The following is an 18,522-nucleotide window of genomic DNA, read 5'->3' on the forward strand; positions in this document are numbered from 1 at the left end:
CGCACACCTCACTTTACCTTGCCTTGCCTTAGTACATTATGTACGAGTAGCCCAAGGCACATGCCGTACCTGAACATTCACATGTGAAATGGGAACAAGCATCGTCACAAACAGGTAATGGTCTAGTAGGAACTCTAAGGGTGCAACGTGAAACTCGCATGCTCTATCATTCTTCCGTCAACAGCTCATCAGTGTTACTACTCATATTCCCGGTTTGTCACAAAACCATCTCGACGCTTGCGATGCTCACACTCGAGCACGTCTTTCAAAGCAATGGAGTGCCGACCCGAAGCTACTTGGGGGAACACACGACACAAGGGCCGGCTCCCCCTATCATAACGCCGTTTCCAAGCCAAACAGAAAAAGGGAGGTCGTAGACCCAGCTTATGCCACTGGTTGCTCTCAGCAAAGTCAAGAAAATAAAAAGGAAAAAGTCATGCCAAAAACATGAATTTTCATGCAACGTTCATAACGTGTCAAGCCACTTTTTTTATCCCCTCCCAGCCTCTGAACATCATTTAACAGAACCAATCCGTAGAGAACCAGACAGACAAGACGAGAATTCAAAAGAAAAAAAAGGGGTTTAAAATGAAACCCTGGCAATGACAGCAATTCCTAGCCGTGACGCCTTATCCGCTATGCTCCGTAATAGAAAAGACAAACCGCGGTACCAATCAAGCCCTGTCATGTGGGAAGGGACAGGGTAAAACAAGATGGATAAATAGACAAGATGAAGCAGAAAGGGTTGGCCGAGCTCTTTCAAACTAGCCGCAAGAGAAGCAAAGGACGTAGGAGTGTGCCAGTATGATGAGCAGGCGAATTTGTAAAGACGTAGAAAGGGTATCGGGGGGGTATCATTGAGTAAAATGGGTATATAGTCAAGGGCACTAGGCTTGAACTCGGAACACGCAGCCGGGCATCATGAGTGTCCTCCGTGGATGGCTTGCATGGGAGGAGCGTGATGGGCCGGATGGGCCGCCAACAGCGCAGCGGTGGTGGTGGGGATATTGGATGAGCCAAAAACGTTGTTGGCATCCCAGCTCTCCTCGCTCAGCACGCTCAGATAGCCCTCGCCAACCTTGTCACGCAGGGCCTCTATTTTGCGACGATAGAGCTCGCCGCTGGCATCCCAGTCTTGCTGCTGGATATCGCTCGTGCTAAAAATGTGGTCGGCATGTGCGTTCTCTAGAGAAAAGGCTCCGCCGCCAAACTCGTGGGCCTTTGGATATGAGAGGGGAGTCGACGGCTGAGTTTTGGAGACATGAGAAATTCTATAGCTCCCATCCATCGAGCCGGCAACAATTGGAGAATTGATGGGGAATCTTGGGTTATGCACATCAACTGGCGAGGGCATTGGGTTTTTGTCACTAGTCGAAAGATCGACGATGCGTCGTTTAGTGTTCCTCCGGCGCCTCGTTGAGCTCGTGTTGGTTTCGCTGGCGACGGCCTTTGGCACTGGCCTCTCCTTGCGCAGGACGGCAGCCTCCTTGACAGCACTATAGACGACGGTGGGCTTGCTTACATCGACGCCTCGCACCTCGGTCACGATCGGCTTCACCACGGGGACAGACTCGGGAATCGGGACTCTGTCAACCAGAATACGCTTTTCAGATGAGCTGGGGCCTGAGCCATCGATGACGATGTCCTCGGTGTACCCCGGCGTCTCGCGGAACAGGTTGAAAATGACGACACGGTAATCCTTGTGAGTGCGGGCAAAGGGGTTGCCCTCGACCCAGATTTCACGAATCTCGGGAATTCCAGTCAAGCGTGCAAGTTCCTTGGGGTCTGTAAGGCGGTTGTCTCTAAGGTCCAGCCTTTCCAAGGGATACAGCTTTTCGATTCCGGCGAGAGACTGCAGTCTATTGGCTCGCAGGTTGAGAGCGGTAATGGCCGGGAGGGGGTTTCGGGTCAGGGAGTGCAGAGAGTCAATCATGCAATGAGACAGGTTCAGGGCGCGGAGAGCGGTGAGGGTGGAAAGGCTGTCCGGGATTTGGCTGAAGAGATTGGATGACAAGTCGAGGGAGAAGAGGGTGTTGGAGAGAGGAGCCAGGCTTGATGCTGGAATCGACGTCATGGGGTTGTCTGCCAGGCTGAGATGCCTCAGGAAGCGCCACTTGGACGAAGGTAGGACGGTGTTTCCCAAGAGGTTGGCAGAACTGCCTCTGGAGTGGTGATGGTACCAAGAGTCGGATAGGCTAGAGTTGGAACTCCCGGATCCGGAACGCCGCATTCTCTGTTGAGATCGGACGTGGTGGGTGTGATTACGAGAGCTTGATGGGCGTGATGGGGAATTGCTCCTCGGCCGAGAGTCCTTGTTTAGAGAACGCGAGAGGTCATCCGTAGATTGTCTTCGCAGGGTGCGGGCCGAGCCATCGGACGTATTACCGTCCTCAACGGCAGCCTCGCTGGGAGCCATCGAGCCGACACGAAGTTCACCCAGGGAGGACCGTGGATCGGGAGAGCCGGGAATCGATACCGATCGGGGAAATTCACGACCCGACATGGTTGGGCTCTTGCGGGGGCTATGGCTCCCGCTCCAAGGTATTGAGGGTGAATGTTGTGACTTTGACGTCCTGCGGCGCCTCTTGTCCATGTCGTCCAGGACGATGTCGATCAAAATATCAGCTGGATCTTCGATGCCGGCATGCTTGAGCGTAAGCGAGCGGAGCTGATCGGCCATGCGATCCCAGCCAAAGAATTGACGAAAGTCAATGTTGCTCACTTCCAACGCCTGGACATTTTTAAAGACGTAGAGGGGGACCGCAGAGTCAAAGGGAAACTCTTCGTAGCCCTTGATGAGCCGAGCTCGCCAATCAGGGGCCAAGCGAAGACAGGGGATCTTGGTGAATGCGGAATACAAGTACTTCATGTCGGCCTCCAGCGCGGCCTTTTGACGCTCCGTCCGAGCAGCAGATATGCTGGCGCCGATGCCGAAGCTGGCCCACAAGGCAGACATGCCAGACATGACGCTCCGGATGCTGGAGACGGAGTGGATGGAGCCGACATCTGAGCTATGGCTTCTAGACCGCTGGGTGTTGCTCAGAAATGACACGTAGTTTGCAGAAGATGAGCTGTCGTGGAGATCCTCCAAGCGAACCTTCATGGGCCCCACATTGATACCCAATTCTTCGAAGCGAGAGAGGAGATAGAACAGGTGGTGGGGAGTGAGGGCGAGCTTCGCAGACTTTACGCCGTGAGAGGAAAAGTTGAGCGGCCCCAGAGACAGAGCGTTGGCAAAGGAGCTGGTGCTGGAGATTGCGGTTGAGGGACGCTCAGGAAACGTCGGAGCCTGCGGGATGGTGGCAGAGCTCGTGCTTTGCGTGGCTCGGTGACGCACATCGCGGCGCTGAAGCTGCAGGGCGTTGGCGAGAGCCTTTTCGTTGCTGCGCACAAAGGCAGCAAGTTGCTGTTGGAAGTTAGCACGCCGGTCTCCTGGTAGCAGAGGTAAACTGCTGCAGCAGCGTATTTACCTTGATAAACAAGCTTCCGTCTTCTGAATCCATTGCTGTGGTATTCAGGGTCATATAGACATCGGGGGTAAAGAAGACAGTTTCGCTATTATATATTTCGCGGAGGGTAGAAGTGAAAGGAGCGGCGAAAGAGCGTCGCAAACGGTCGAGTGGGAAGAATACAACTGTGCTGAATCTTCGACGTCCGACTCGAAAAACCTAATGCCCTTGTGGTGTAACAACTTTACACCACACTCTGTATCGATTCGTTAGCGACAAAGAAGCGAAAGTTGGTTGCCATCAGCGGGTACAATGCGAGTATGGGGGGAACTGGGGAGAATAGGGTTCAAGAGGAGAAGGAGACAAGTTCGTGCGTACATCTAGGACGTAGCACTGCGAAGGGGGAGGGGGGAACTGAGAGGATGCCAAGATGGACCCTTTCACAGAAACGTGAACAAACTGGCAATTGGCTATCAAGCAGGCTGGCCGATGAGGCGATCATCTTATCATCCTGCCCGTTCCCTTGGCCAAGCCCTTGAACGCAGAGAGGCCTCACCAAGCTTCCGGCGGCCACGGAGGACAGGACAGAGACTAGACACCCGAAAGAAGACACCAGGATATCAAAGTGGCATCGCCACGGTTACTGCTAACTGGCTGCAACGAAGCACAGGAGGATGGCAGCCAAGAGGGTGCCAAGGGGGCAGTCGTACGCGAAGGGCAAAAGATGTGAGGGTTTGTACGAGGCAGGTGGTGGTGGTTGGACAATAGTAGTAGCAGTAGTAGAGGAGGCAGCGGTTGGGTTTGGGGAGTTGATTTGACCGAGGGAGAGGATCGCCGCGACGGTTTATTTCCCCCTCGTCGGTTCCTTTTCTTGTTCTCGTTCTCGTTCTCGATGGCCGCAGCAGGCAGACAAACAGGCCGAGCGAAACATGGTCAAAAGAGTAAGGCAGGCAAGGCGAGGCAGAGGCAAGGCGAAGCGAGGCAAGGCAAAAGCAAAAAACAAGCAAGCAGAAGAGCGGCCGGTAGCTGATAGCAACGAAGCAAAAAAACCAAAGCACCGCACCGTGACTCACCTCATCAATCGCAGAAGAAGGGGAAAAAATATATATATATATAAAGAAGAAGATGATAAAATAAAACAAAAGACCAACAGGACAGGACAGACAGGCGACCAGGTCCGCCAACGAAGGGGAAGACAAAGGGCAAAAAGTCGTAAGCCGAAATCTGCCGGCAGATACTCCAGGCTTGATTGATGGCGAGGCTTCTGATTTCTCAGAGAAGCGTTTGCCTCTTTGCAAAGCCTTGCAGCCCGTCTGTAGTCGCGCAGGTTCGGCGTTGAGCAGACGAGGGAAAGGGTCCAGAGGCAAGGAATGGAGGGGTCTTGGGATCGAGGTCTCTAATAACAAAGCGCCTGCCAGCGGTGGGCCTGGCGACAGGGCCCTTCTGATGCCTGCTGATTGGGGAGGGTCACAGGTCATCTCGCTGGGCCGGGGGGGTGGGCCAGTCAAAGCACAAGTACCCGGTACATGCACTTGATCGAGTCTTGCCGCGCTCCCAGGCGAGTTGCTGTGCACCGGCCAATCAGTGGTGGCGTCTCTAGCACTCGCAGGCCCGGCGAGTGGTTTGCGGCAGCACGTCCAATCCCTCGCCGTTTTCGCTGCATTGGAGCCCCCTAAACACTACATGTACAGGTACCTTGTGAGCGCGAGCACGAGCACGAGCACGCACCAAGGCAGTTGAGTCGCAGCAACGGCGTCGACTCAAGGGAGAGTCTGTCTGTTTGCCGTTGTACTCGACTCTCTCTCTCTCTCTCTGTCTCTGTGCTCGGCATGGTTGTCACCTTTTTTTTTTTCGCCTCCGACAGAGCCAAGAGAAAATAAAATGCCCTTATCTTTTCGTCGTCTGGCCATGGCCGGGCTATGGAGCTTTGGCGCTCGTATGTACTCGCTACTATCCCGGCTGTGGCGCTAATCTATGGAGCCCAATGACAGGGTCCTGCGGAGAGAGAGAGAGAGTCCAGTCTCTTTGGCTCTTCTTTGCTCTCAGCCTGATAAAGAGAAATAGTTACACGCTAGGGAAACGGTTTAGAAAAAAGAAACAAAAAAAAGGCCGGAGGATACTGTAGAGAGAAGAGAGAGGGGAAATGGCAAAGATAGCGACAAGTGCGCGATAAGCTAACAAGAGTCCGGCTCGAGACAATTATCGACGAACTCCAAGACACGGAGTTTAGAAGCACATCAGCGTCCAGTCCAGACTTCTCTGTACGTGGACTCGTACTCATACGTACAGTAGAATGTAGAACAAGTCGGCATGCAGCCAACGCAGCGCGCAAGAGGAACTCCATGGTTCGGGGGTGTCCAATCACTGCTCAGATTGGTGATGTTGACTTGGAGGAGGGTCCATCCATCATGTGGGGGTTCCTTTTTTTTCTTCTTCTTTTTTGGCGCGAGCAGGGATGGATCCTTGCAGCAAGGCGCAACCCGTGAAATGACGAGTTTGGCTACGTAAAACACGGCGGAGTGACGAAGTGATGGGCTCGTTTCAAAGTCCGCACGCCAATCGAGAGGAGCGACGCCGGTCTGTCCATCGTCATGCGCTTGTGTCTTGTTTATGCGGCCGGCGGCTTTGATTGTTCTTTCTTCTTCTCCTTCTTCTTCCTTGAATTACCATTACTACCTGTACCTTGGGTGAATGTGCAGTAGAATCACATCATGGCAGCTCGGTCCAAAGCTGAGCAGAGAATTGAGGGCGAGAAAAGAGAGGCACACGACCCGTCTGCGGCTGACAGCAACATGGAAGCAACCCCAGCCCGCGGAGGTCTCATTCGAAAGCCCAGCCCAGCCCAGCCCAGCCCAAGCCCAAGCCCAAGCCTAATAGTATTTTTGCTGCTCCTTGCTCTTCTCACGCACCACCAGCAATCCCAAGATCCAGCCAGTGCCGGTGCTGATTGGGCGACCGTCTTCCATGGCCGTTTTAGGCTCGAGATCGCTGAGAGCCACTCCCTACCTTACCTTACATGTACTTGCTTCACAGCCGCCGATGGTGTGTCTTGGACGAGGTTCCAGATACATGTGCCGTCCTGTCCTGTCATGGGACTGGGTGGCTGCGAGACATTGCCCAGCTGGTCTCAGACAGCGTCGCCGTTGACTGGCCGCCCGGTCAACACCACATGTAATTTCGCAGCTGAGCGCCAAAAGCAGAGGAGCGCGTGCATGGCTGGAGTCGGATGCAGCCACCCAATCCGAGATGCGACTGGCACTGCTCGGAATGCGCTCGCCGAAAGGGCTCCAATCGGCCATCCCCTGTCAGGCCAGTATCATGAATCGATGTTTTTTTCTTGGGTGCGCCTCGCCCGCAGCCAGGGACGCTACTGGAACTCGCACAATGCCCATGCGGAACCTTGTGCCTGGGTTGGTGAACATTCTCTGCCAGAAGGAGATTTTGATGCCAAGTTACCATGGCGACACCTCAGCTCGAGCCCACGGCGATGCTGTACCCCGTACATGTACGGAGGACTAGGTAGCATCCGTCATGGCGTGACCCCCGATGACAAGGGCTCACATGCTTGCATGATTCTAGACAATTTAGAGCATCCGTCCAAACGGAATCTGAAAATTCCAACAACAGGTAGCAGTACGAGTACAGATGGTAGTGGACTCGCTCGTTCCAGGCGCTATGCTAGCATGAGATCTGTTTCTCCCGCTGCGGTAGCAGTTGCAGCGGCTGACGCGCGCCGTCCGTTCACCGGGCTGTCCACCTTGATGTTGATCATGTCTTGGAGGTACTTCCGCAAACGGCGTCCTCGTACGAGGGACGTGCTCACAGTATTCTCTGGATCTCGGAACATCATGCCATCGCGTTAGCCTTGTGGGATGTTGGCCACGGCCAAAGCAGTAAATGGGCGCATGAGTGACAGCTTCTGGTTACCAGTGGACGGCATGGCCCGGGTTGACATCATCTATTTCCGGCGAGAAAAGAGGCATCATGACCTCTGTCCTCAGCTGATTGATGAGATGCTATAGCGAATCATGGCTCGAGCCGCACCGCTGAGCTTAGACAGCGAATGGAGTCGGCGACCGATCCCAAATCCACCTGCGGCATAAATCGCTACCCGGGAAATGTCCACGAGGAAACAAAGGAAGAAAGGACGTCATTGTGCTTGCTTGGCGATGGGGAACAAGTCCAACGTATGATGCTGCTCAGGTGAAATTCCATGATTCTATACAGCATCCTCCAAAGTTGCGGTATGAGAACGACTCGAGTATACGGTACAATACGGCATCCTGCCCGGAGGCCAAGGTATCGGATACTTGATGAAGATCTTGGAGCCTCCTACCCGCAACATGTGGGGTTTTGCGCCATATTGCGTACGAGTGGTGGCAGTGAATATCAGTATCGTGTACTCACATGTTGTATGCGCATGTACTCGGTACCTGGACCTGGCACGGCGCCCTGGTACCTTGCCGGAGAAGCATCTCCAGTCGAAAAAAGAAAAAGAAAAAAAAAAAATGCTCCGCGCCGGGCCGGGCGTGTTCCTGCCTCGTACCTTGCCAGCTAAGAACAAACAGAGTCGAGTCGGTGCTGTTCCCTTGGCCAGAAAACCGTCCCCGTACAGTAGCCTCCCCGACCAGATATGTATCACACACTTGCAGTCAGTTCCGATCGCTGGAGCTGGGATTAACAAATCCAGTGATGAGGCTAGTTTGTACTTGTAGCCTCGCGGCCCTTTTTCCCACCCACTCGCATGCAAGCCGCGCCTCTTTGAGATGAAGTGTGGCGGGTCTGGAAATTGCAAGCCCCGCTCTTTGGTCGCTAAACTTAGCGCTGGTCGTTTCGCGGGCCCCACAAGCTCTCCCGAATGACATGCCCGTCACGGGCCCTGCGCCAAACCCGATGAAAGAGGGAAAATAAAAAGGCAGAGAAGAGAGATGGGCGAGACATGATCTATCCACGAGACTCGCGATATCCATGGTGTTTTGGTCAGCCCGTGCCATTGGCGTTGCTTCCAAGGGGGTGGCATCGCATTTGCGCGCACCATCTTTTCGCCTATCTGCGTGCACATGCATGCACCTACAGTACAGAGGTACCGACCTGTATTTAGGTACTCGATGCATCGCGAGTCACGAGGCAGACACACAAGCCTCGTTTTCTCTCTCTTTTATTTTCTTTCTCTCTCTCTCTATAGTAGCTCTGCATAGCGATCTACGAGTACTCACCATGTGCCAATGTCGATATTTACGATAGTACTACATAATAGCACTCGCAAACCCTCGAATGGCTATGTCATAATCCCCCGCCGGCCGTCTTCTGATTGGGACAACAGGCATGTCACTCCGAACGACAAGGATTGCCTCGCATCGTCCGGACAAGAACAAGCCACTCCCACTCCCACCACCATTCCCTAGCATTAGCACGACCCCCACATTGCCTCTGCGCAAAGGGCTCTGCCAAATCTGAGATTTGACCAACCATCTCGTTAGCTTAGTAGCCTAGAGGCTGGGCGCTGCTGGGACTATCATAAAAAGACAGAAGGCCGACTCCGTCTCGTCTCAGAACGAAGCGACAAGAGACGGTTGCATCCAACGCAATCCCCCCTTGCGTTTCGTCTGTCTGCTACTGTAAGCTGCCGGGAATCAAATCAGGGTTGCATGTACATGTACTCGAACTCGTCCTCCATACAGCACGGGCGACCGTAGACTCGAACTGTTTTTGTAGCGCATCGCATTTCGCAAGACATCAATCCATCTCGTTGAATTTCAGCCGCCCTCTCGCTAGTCCGACGTTTGCCTGAGCCCGAGATTTCAAAGGACCTCGAGAGCGACGCCATGTCCACATTTAGCCGAACGCCCGTATCAGTGATCAGCGCGTTCCTCCGTCCCAAGCAACGAGTCCAGTCCAGTGCCATCTCGACATGACACAACGCCCAGTGTCTGACTAAGAGGCACCGCACAAAAGCCACTTTGGCGGACCGACAGATGGTCCAAGGTTGAGGCTATACTTGTACAAGTGATGTGCGCAGCAATCGCGGTTCGCCATGGTTCGACTTTAGGTAGTTTGCCCCTCCATTCACGCTTCGAATCTCTCCGCCCCGAGATGCACGGCATGCCGGAGACAGTCCGTGCCACACCACCTTTGCTCTCTATTTGCGGCTGGATCGCGCTCACCGCCTCGACGTGCGCACCGGGGAAAATGTGCGCGACAAGGTGCTTTGGCGCCGTGGCGAGGCTCAGCCCGCAAGCAAAGTCTGTTGTACGGAGTCGACTACGATGAACTCTGTGTCTTGTTCTTCTTCTCGTTACATCCATGTAATTTCGACGTGAGCTTGCTACTCATCTCTCTCTTCACTCCATCATCTGCTCAGCTCCGAACTGCTGGTGCGCGTACGAGCACGGTACGGGGCATCACGACTGGACGAGATTCTTCGTCCAGGCGCCTAGCCGGAAAGTCTCGACCTCTGTGAGACACCGGAGAGGGCGTCAGCTTGCCACCCTGCGTACAATGTCTGGCACCATGCAAAGCCACCTCTTGGCTGCTTTGTCCTGTCTCAGATAAGCATCAGACTCTCTCCATCACTCCTCAACCCTCCAATCTGAGAGCTGCCCTGCTGTGCTGTACTCTGCAGATACCTGGTCGTGCTACGAGCAACGAGTACGGGTGTTGGTGCTTGTCTGTACCAAGCAAGGAGCAGTCGTGGTTCGCTTCTGCTTGTGTGCCAGGGATGTACTCGCATGGTGTGTTGTCGCCCAACCAATAGACTGCCATTGTTTATGAGAAGTGAAAACGTAAACCAACAGCCCACGCCGAGAAACAGGCGTGGTGTACCGTATCGTACTTGACACACCTACGACAACGGTTGGCGAATGATTCATGTCACGTATGGCGTTTTGTCGTCAGCGCCATTCACCAAGTGGTCCTTTTCACATCATCCCATCATACTACGAGTATATACGATGGTCGGGAGAATGTGCAAGTAGGTACTCGTACCTCTACATCTACCTCTACCTCTACAAGCATCCTCCTCCACACAAAGGCTGGGGTAGCGTTTCGACGTCACTCGGACTGCGTACCCCAGTTAAGGGATACCCTTACGGCAGTCTCCAGAACCTGGTAACGGTAGCATCCAGTGTTAGTCCTGCTACAAGATGCCTCCTACTGGATGCAACAACCAAGCGACGATCCTCCGCCAGACCCTGATGGGCAGGCTTGTGTGCAGGGTCGATAGTCGATACCCTATGCCTATGTAGAGTCTGAGACCCCGAGTTTCTCTCATCTGCCGATGAAGATCGGGCTTCCATGTTGCAAGGTTCAGGTTCGTGTTGCCTTGCCCCGTGCCCCCTTGGTGTTGCGTCGTGTCGTTGCCCATCGGCCGTTGAAACTCTTCAAGACATGCCACTTACACCGGCGAGCACATGCATGCATATCGGTGGACTTACACGTAGCAACGACATCCAATATTACATCCAAAAGTTTCTAGTAGACTCATGCGCTGTTAGCCTGCCCCTCCGATTTTTCTGTGGACGAAGATGATCACCGCGTCCCCACTGAACTAGTTTCCCCAGCCATGACAAACTAAGCTGAGCCTACATGATGCTCCGTACATCTGTCTAGGGAAATATCCCCATGGATGACTGATTTCGTTACGAAACGCGAGGGCATGAAACGACTCTGGAGATCGTCACGCCCCGGCCACGTCGCTTGGCTCTTTGACGACATGAGGCCAGCTCAACTCACAGCACGCCAAAATGTCTCTTGGACGATGGCACTGCAGACTTTCTCTCAGCTTTCTTTCTTTCTTTCTTTCTTTCTTTTTTCCCCCCTCTAATGAGGCTCGGTGTTTGCTTCCCAGGGATCTATTCTGGCTTGGCGCGGTACGAGCGGCTGTTCCATAAATATCACCAGCGGACCCAGGCGACACATGACTCCAAAGTGGGCATTCCAACGTCAAGTCGACGGGATTTTACGGTTTGCCATGTCTCCGACAATCCCAAAAGGCCAGTCAGACCCAGCACACCGCTGCAGCCCAGCAAATGCTGTACGGAGGATACGATACGATACGTGAATGTTGCGAGCACATCGACGATGGCGGCCAGCAAAGAGTCTGCGGATAAGGGCCCTTGGCCAGTCTCTCTCCTCCTCCACTGGCTGGGAATAGCTGCACGTCTTTGGGCTCTCTCTGGCGCCCCCCCGTCCAAGCCCGGTGCGTCATACCTGCCCGTCTCGTCTTCATGCTGCTTGCTGCTAATGCACGAACGCCGCCATCGCGGTGGAATGGCCAGACCCTTGGTTGGCTAATCACGTCGAGCAGCGAACACCAGCTTTTCTTCTTATCAATTGCCAATCCTTGCTGCGGGGGATCGTCGCCACCTGCGCCATGGGCTACAGTAGACCGCAAGGCAAGGTAAAATACGCCACTTGGGCGAGAATGGCCCTCCGTTCCCACTAGGTACTACTATTTGCAATGGTCTCAGATCGAGGGAACGATAATCTTGAGTCGTGATGGTTTTTAGCAAACGGGGGAACCTGGATGGAGATTACCACGGGCGTGTGATTCAGCTGTGAGATGTTGCGATCTGCGTCGGTCAGTTTTTTTCTGTGCCGGCTGACAGTCATAACAGCGGTGAAGAGTTCATCTACGTTCCACAAGCCGAATTGCCTTTTTTTGCTTCTTCTTCTTTCTTCTTCTTGCCTCTGGTGGTGTAGCCGCAGGTTTGGTTTGCCTTTCCCCCCACCGATGACAAGCAGTGAGAAAATTTAGGGGAGCTGGGTGAAAAGGTCTAGAACTGGGAACGGCACCATCTACAAGACCGGATGCGCGATGACATGTTCCACAAGTACAGTAGTTGCAGCTCGCAAGACAGCCTCTCTTTTTTAGTTTTGGCTGCCTTGCTGTCCTCTTGTCTTTCTGTGATCTTTCTGATAACAACACGATTTAGCTCCTGGGGCTAAACCACCCCACCGAGTTCTTGTGAAGCGTGATGCTGAAGATTTTTTTTCTTGCTTTCATATTTGGTATGGCTCGTCATATCGGCATTGGACTAGTTGTCGGCATCTGGAATTCTTACGGGGTTGGACTGAGATTGGAGTCCTGGACTAATACGGAGCGGAATATTTTTTTCGCCCCCGAGGGCTTGCTTTGATGAAAGTCGCCTTTTTCTTTGTGTGGCAAGTTGTTTTTGGTCTGCTTACAAAGAATGATATCGCAACATGCTTGCATCGCCTGAATATATGAGATCAACGGCTGTGGCCGATCGGGTTGAGCAATGGATTCATTCTGGATTTTGAACCAAAGGCTGGGGTGTAGCCTTCCTCTGACCCAGCTATTGCAGCTTTACTGACCCTCTTGATAATAAATATAGCCTCTATATAAGAGACCAAATTGAGCGCCTGTAGGTGCGTAGTCGCTGTTGCTTCGGCTTCATGAGATCTAAAGGTCTGGGCTATTACTTTCTAGTATTTCTTTTATTGATGTTTGTATTTTTTTGACCATCGTAAGATCGCTAGTCAAAAGTGGTTGCGCTGTAATATGCGATATCAGAGTCCGTCGTTCGTCGAAAGAGGATGTAGCATGTGAGTGTATATGGTAGAACTTTTCCGCAACAAGGGGTCGGAAAGTAAAATATTGCTCATGGAGTAATAATTTATCTGTGGAGATCGATGTCTGAAGTTTTCTAACCATTTGCTGTATAATTTGTTGCATTTGTCGGAGGAAAGGTGACGACTTTAGCCCTTGTGGTTGAGCTGTTGAGGAAGAGTGATGCGGCAATCGTCAGAAACCGTTGGTTGCATGTTATCATGACCATCAGATCATTCATCAGACTTGCGTAAAGGTTTTTGATTGAAACTTTGCGTTAATAACGTGCAGAATGAGAGGTGTTGATTCGGTTATCGCTGTGCTCAGTATCTCGAATTGATACTGCGGTTCTCATCTCCACCCTCAGCCCCATGACTCGTTAACCGAACATTGCCGAATAGTATATGATAAAAGAATGCATGATAAAATTAAAACGAACAAATAAATAAATATTTCTGATTCAGGTAAATGGTGTCAACTATCGTTTCATCTATAATGGCCGTGCTCGATGGTTGATGGTTGATGGTTGTTGTGAGGTTGAGTTTGCATCGTTCTGGGTTGCTATCAGATCGTCTGTTTATTCTTTTCATTCCCTAGAATCAGCTTGCCAGTAATATTTACTTGCCATTGATTTCGATGACTATTGTTCAGGGCTTGCAAAATGAGGGCTTTTGATGCTAGAAGGATCGTGGATAGCCCCAGCGTTATTTGTGACATGATCTTGTCCCACGGGTAGACTCTCGGTGGAATGTTGTTGGAGTGTAAGACGGCAAAGCTGATGCGTCTTAAAATGAAAAGGGGCGGCCATTGACGTGAGTGAAGGATTCGATACAGTCGTCCTGCTGGATGGGTAGGTGACAGGGGGTCTCGTCGATGGAGTTGTTTAGCGGATTCGTTACGGAATCACTCAATCACTCAATCACTCAAACGTTGCATTGGGCACCATCAAGAGCGCGAGGCAGCTGGTTTATCAACCTTCCACGGAGTTTTGAATGGTTTCCATGGAAGCCGGTCGGACAATAGTAAGGCGGGCGGCAATCCTCTGGAATCGAAGTATACGCGATTCCGGGTCGTACGTGATGGAGGGTGGCATTTCTAAGACTTGGAGTCAAGCTGATGAGCTAGTAAATAGATGAATAATGGGAAATGAAGAAAGATTCCAAACTTGATTGTTTCCTGGAATCCTGGCATATATACAATCTCGAGGTGGCGAGCTGGTGTTGCAACTGCCAACCTTCGTGACTCGTGATATCGACTCGACTGATCAATCTCATGGATATACTCTCCATGTCAAGTATATCGGCTATTGATGTCCGCAATCGGAGCTCTCATTGCCGTCGTTTAGGGGCAAATACACAGGCAATTTTTACGATGAATCGGAGGCGTAAGATATTTACATCCAACTCGTACGAGTCATATGTAAATGTGGAGCAGTGTGATGAGCATTGACGAGGCGACTCATTATTACGAACAGAATTATGGGTCAGACCATGTAAAACTGGTTCTCTTATCAGCTCAACAGACGACTTCATTAAAGGCCTAGATGCAGCTGGATTCTAGCTGATGTGACCTGGGAGTCTTGCTTCAACTAGTCCAATCCGTTCCATGGAGCTTGGGATTCCGGGGGTTTGGACATCAAGAGCCGCCATACTTGCAGAACAAGCCGAGTAGCCTTGAAGCCGGAGTCGCTGATCCATGCAATCCGGCTTCAATCCCGTTAAGCATACTCGACGGAAACAAAGGCTCAACCTGCTTAGCAAAGCTGGCTGATGGGGGACACGCGTGTTCGATGGAAGCAGTGGATATCGAGAGAACAACCTTAGCGCCGTGAGACATGCCCAATTAGGAAACTGTAACTAAATCAGGGAGAGGAGGAAATTTCATTAAGCTCTAAAAGCTTCCAGATTCTTTCTTTCGAGGGCTTTTTTTTAAACAAAAAAAATATTTTTTCTGATGTCATGGTTTCGGTTGGGACGATATTTGTGATTCCGTTGAAGCTGTTGGTATTGCCCTTTCAAACTGTTGAACCTATGTGACGTTTCTTTGTCACTTGCTCCCATCAAGAGCTCCAAGCTTGGAGTAGCAACCCATGCTGCATGCCGTCACGAGCTGCTCAATAACGTACAAACAAGGTGCGGCTCCTTGCATCTTCCACGATGCCAAATGGAAACTGTGGCTGCTAGACGACAACCGATTCCGTTATTCCGGAACCATAGCCGGGAGACCCACTCCTCCGAGCACGCGGCGATGGTACCGCGCCCAGCTGCCGATCGAGGCCGGACTCCATGGATAGTTGATCGTTTTCAATGCCAAAAGAAGGGAAGCTGGTCCAAAAGATGATTTCGAAGGATCCCGCAGGTCAGTTTGCCAAGTTTCCCTAATGAATTCCTGCGGCAAGCATCGCGGCGTGCTCAGGCGTAAGTCACGGCTATGTCTACGGCAATGCTTTCTTGAGAGGATTCTGCTGCGTCAAACTGTGACGCTAAGCGCCCTCTGGCCGGTGGAGCTGGGAATAACTTTTCACGCTAAGGCATTTATTTCCTCTTCAAAGACCCGCATAACCGCCGCTTATCGTCCAATCACAGATCTATATCGTGCGGCAGGGCTGGCGATAAGCCGCTCAAGCTTCTGGATCACGATGGACTGAGTGGGGCTCTTGCCCGGTTATGGTTGTTTTTGGGCAGCTGCACTTTTTTCTGCTCGGCTTCATCCGCGCTGGCCAATGGCGGCACTTGCCATGATGAAACTTTTTTTCATCCACAAGCAGGCCGCAGTGGGGCGTCCAGCTATCTGCTTGCGGCAGCCGCAACCCTTGGCTCTTGCTTCCCCTGGCCAAGACGATGACGTCCGGCGTCGGCTTTGCGTTGGTCGGACGAATGGACCGAGGTTACAAGAGCAGCTCTTTGGAGGGAGATGTAGCAAACCATCGAGAGCTTTTGCATCTTGTAAGTGAGTATATATATCAAGGGCACGCCACGCCAGGATCATGATGGCCTGATTCGAGCACACTCGCACACACGCTTTTGCACTTACACTCACACACTTACATTCGACATCTTGCATCTGGCCATCCAACATCCACTTGCAACAACACCCTTTATTCTATTCATCAGTCCACTTCTGCATATCTTGAACTTACTAGTTACCATCCATTCTATTCGCCATGGCGGCACTGCCTTCAACAGACTCCTCTTCAACTTTGGAGGGAGCAGCTACAGATGTGGATAAAGAGCAACACTTTGAGCCCATCCGCCGACCTTCCAACGCTGCAAGACGCGGTTCAACTTCTGCAAGGTCCCAGAAGGAGACCTACGACCCCAACCTCGATGTCAACCTGCCCTATCGCACCCTCAGCCGCGATGCCAACTTCGAGGAATACCGCGTTACCTCTCACACGGGTACTATCCCGGGCCCAATCGAGCCCGAGTCCGTCGCTGGCCCAGGAAACGAAAAGCGCTACCAGCTGGTAACATTTACCCCTGACGACCCTGAGAACCCCAAGAACTGGTCCAAGGCATACAAGTGGTACTGCACCATGGTTGTTGCTCTTACTTGCTTTGTTGTGGCATTCTGTTCGGCCGTCATCACTGCGGATCTGGTTGGACCAGCTGAGGAATTTCATGTCAGCTTGGAGGTTGCATTTCTCACGATTTCGGTTTTTGTCATTGGCTTTGGTGTTGGACCCATGGCTTTTGCGCCCCTGTCTGAAGTGTTTGGACGACGAGTCATTTAGTAAGTCCATCACTGCACACATTCAAGGACGAGAATCATTGAGTACTAACAAACAACGTAGCGGATCGACACTTTTACTTGCCGTCATCTTCGTCATCCCCTGCGCCGTCTCACAGAATATCGGAACCCTGATCGTCTGCCGTGCCATCGATGGCATCGCCTTTTCGGCCCCGATGACCCTGGTCGGCGGTACGCTTGCGGATCTGTGGAAGAACGAGGAGCGTGGTGTTCCCATGGCCGCCTTTTCTGCCGCTCCCTTTATTGGACCTGCCAGTGAGTACCTCTCAAACCAAGTCTTGATTGAATCAAACCATCTGACCAAATTGCAATCTAGTTGGCCCTCTTGTTGGTGGCTTCCTTGCTGATGGCGCTGGCTGGCGCTGGCTGTACTACATCCAGATCATCCTGGCTGGCGTTGTCTGGATTCTCATCACATTCACCGTCCCCGAAACGTATGCGCCTACAATCCTTGCTCGCCGTGCCAAGAAGCTGCGTGAGACCACTGGCGACGAGAGCTACGTTACCGAACAAGACATTGATGAGCGGTCCATGGGCGAGCGACTCACCGTTTTCATGGTCCGACCCTTCCAGCTGCTCTTCCAGGAGCTCATCGTCCTCCTTATTTCGCTGTACATGAGTGTTCTCTACGGCTTGCTTTACATGTTCTTCGTTGCTTTCCCCATTGTCTTCCAGGAGGGCAAGGGATGGAATGCCGGCAACACTGGTTTGATGTTCATCCCCTTGGCCGTCGGCGTCCTTCTCTCTGCGGTCCTCTCCCCACTGGTCAACAAGCACTACATCAAGATGGTTCACAAATACAACGGAAAGCCGCCTGCGGAGGTTCGCTTGATTCCCATGATGATCTCTTGCTGGTGCATTCCCATTGGCTTGTTCATCTTCGCATGGACCTCCTACAAAGATCTCATCTGGGTCGGCCCCGCTTTGGGAGGCTTCCCCGTCGGCTTCGGCTTCATCTTCCTTTACAACTCTGCAAACAACTACCTAGTCGACTCCTACCAGCACCAGGCCGCTTCTGCCCTTGCCGCCAAGACATGTATCCGAAGTTTCTGGGGTGCCGGCGTGGTCTTGTTCACTGAGCAGATGTACCACCGACTCGGTGACCAGTGGGCCTCTTCGCTGTTGGCATTCATTAGTTTGGCTTGCTGTGCTATTCCCTACTGCTTCTGGATCTGGGGCGCCAAAATCCGTGCTCGCAGCAAGTACGCCTATGGCGGTGATGATGAGGCCGAAACCACCGCGAACCCTAACGATCTCGAAAAGGCTCAGAGGGTTCCTACCCATGGCAGCGCTGTTCGAGACAATTCCGACAATGATCTTGACCTGAGGAGGGCGAGGAGCTACGTCAGCAACCCATAAATAAACAGACAACAAGACAAACACACAAACACCAGACTGCACGAACTAACCAACCAACCGAAATCATCAAATCAAACCAATCACACAATTACACAGCATGATAAACGCGATTTTCTTTTTTAGAATGATATCCCCTACGATAGAGATTTCGATTTAGCATTTGGGCGGCGTTTAAAAAATGGATGGATATACCTGGACGATACTCTGCATATAGGAGAGAATGGTATGGGGTATAGACAGCATGTTACACATAATACACTAATGATACACCTTTTTTTTTTACTATATTTGACTCTTTTCATTGCTATGAGATCCTGATTCATGTCACTGCCAACTGATAGTGTTCGACTACCTGACCCAGCCAGGAGACATTTTCTGCAGTTCCACTCGCAT

The 18,522-nt window shown here is 52.1% G+C and overlaps 3 protein-coding genes across 3 annotated transcripts; 2 read left to right on the forward strand and 1 right to left on the reverse strand.

The window, feature by feature from the left end:
- Positions 1-919: 919 nt before the first annotated feature.
- On the reverse strand, positions 920-3,503 carry Triagg1_6775 (uncharacterized protein; the record flags this gene model as incomplete). Its single annotated transcript, XM_062901436.1, has 2 exons — positions 920-3,406; positions 3,471-3,503. 2 exons carry the CDS (start codon positions 3,501-3,503, stop codon positions 920-922), a joined length of 2,520 nt encoding a protein of 839 aa, XP_062754391.1.
- Positions 3,504-6,160: 2,657 nt separating this feature from the next.
- On the forward strand, positions 6,161-7,312 carry Triagg1_6776 (uncharacterized protein; the record flags this gene model as incomplete). The annotated part of the gene is made up of 1 exon (XM_062901437.1): positions 6,161-7,312. The coding sequence occupies one exon, from the start codon at positions 6,161-6,163 to the stop codon at positions 7,310-7,312; it is 1,152 nt and encodes a 383-aa protein (XP_062754392.1).
- An 8,548-nt stretch (positions 7,313-15,860) lies between these two features.
- On the forward strand, positions 15,861-18,129 carry Triagg1_6777 (uncharacterized protein; the record flags this gene model as incomplete). Its single annotated transcript, XM_062901438.1, has 4 exons — positions 15,861-15,965; positions 16,163-16,752; positions 16,814-17,025; positions 17,087-18,129. The coding sequence occupies 4 exons, from the start codon at positions 15,861-15,863 to the stop codon at positions 18,127-18,129; spliced, it is 1,950 nt and encodes a 649-aa protein (XP_062754393.1).
- Positions 18,130-18,522: the final 393 nt, after the last annotated feature.

This window comes from Trichoderma aggressivum (assembly GCF_033847375.1).
Source record: "Trichoderma aggressivum f. europaeum strain CBS 100526 chromosome Unknown scaffold_027, whole genome shotgun sequence".
Lineage (NCBI taxonomy): Eukaryota > Fungi > Ascomycota > Sordariomycetes > Hypocreales > Hypocreaceae > Trichoderma > Trichoderma aggressivum.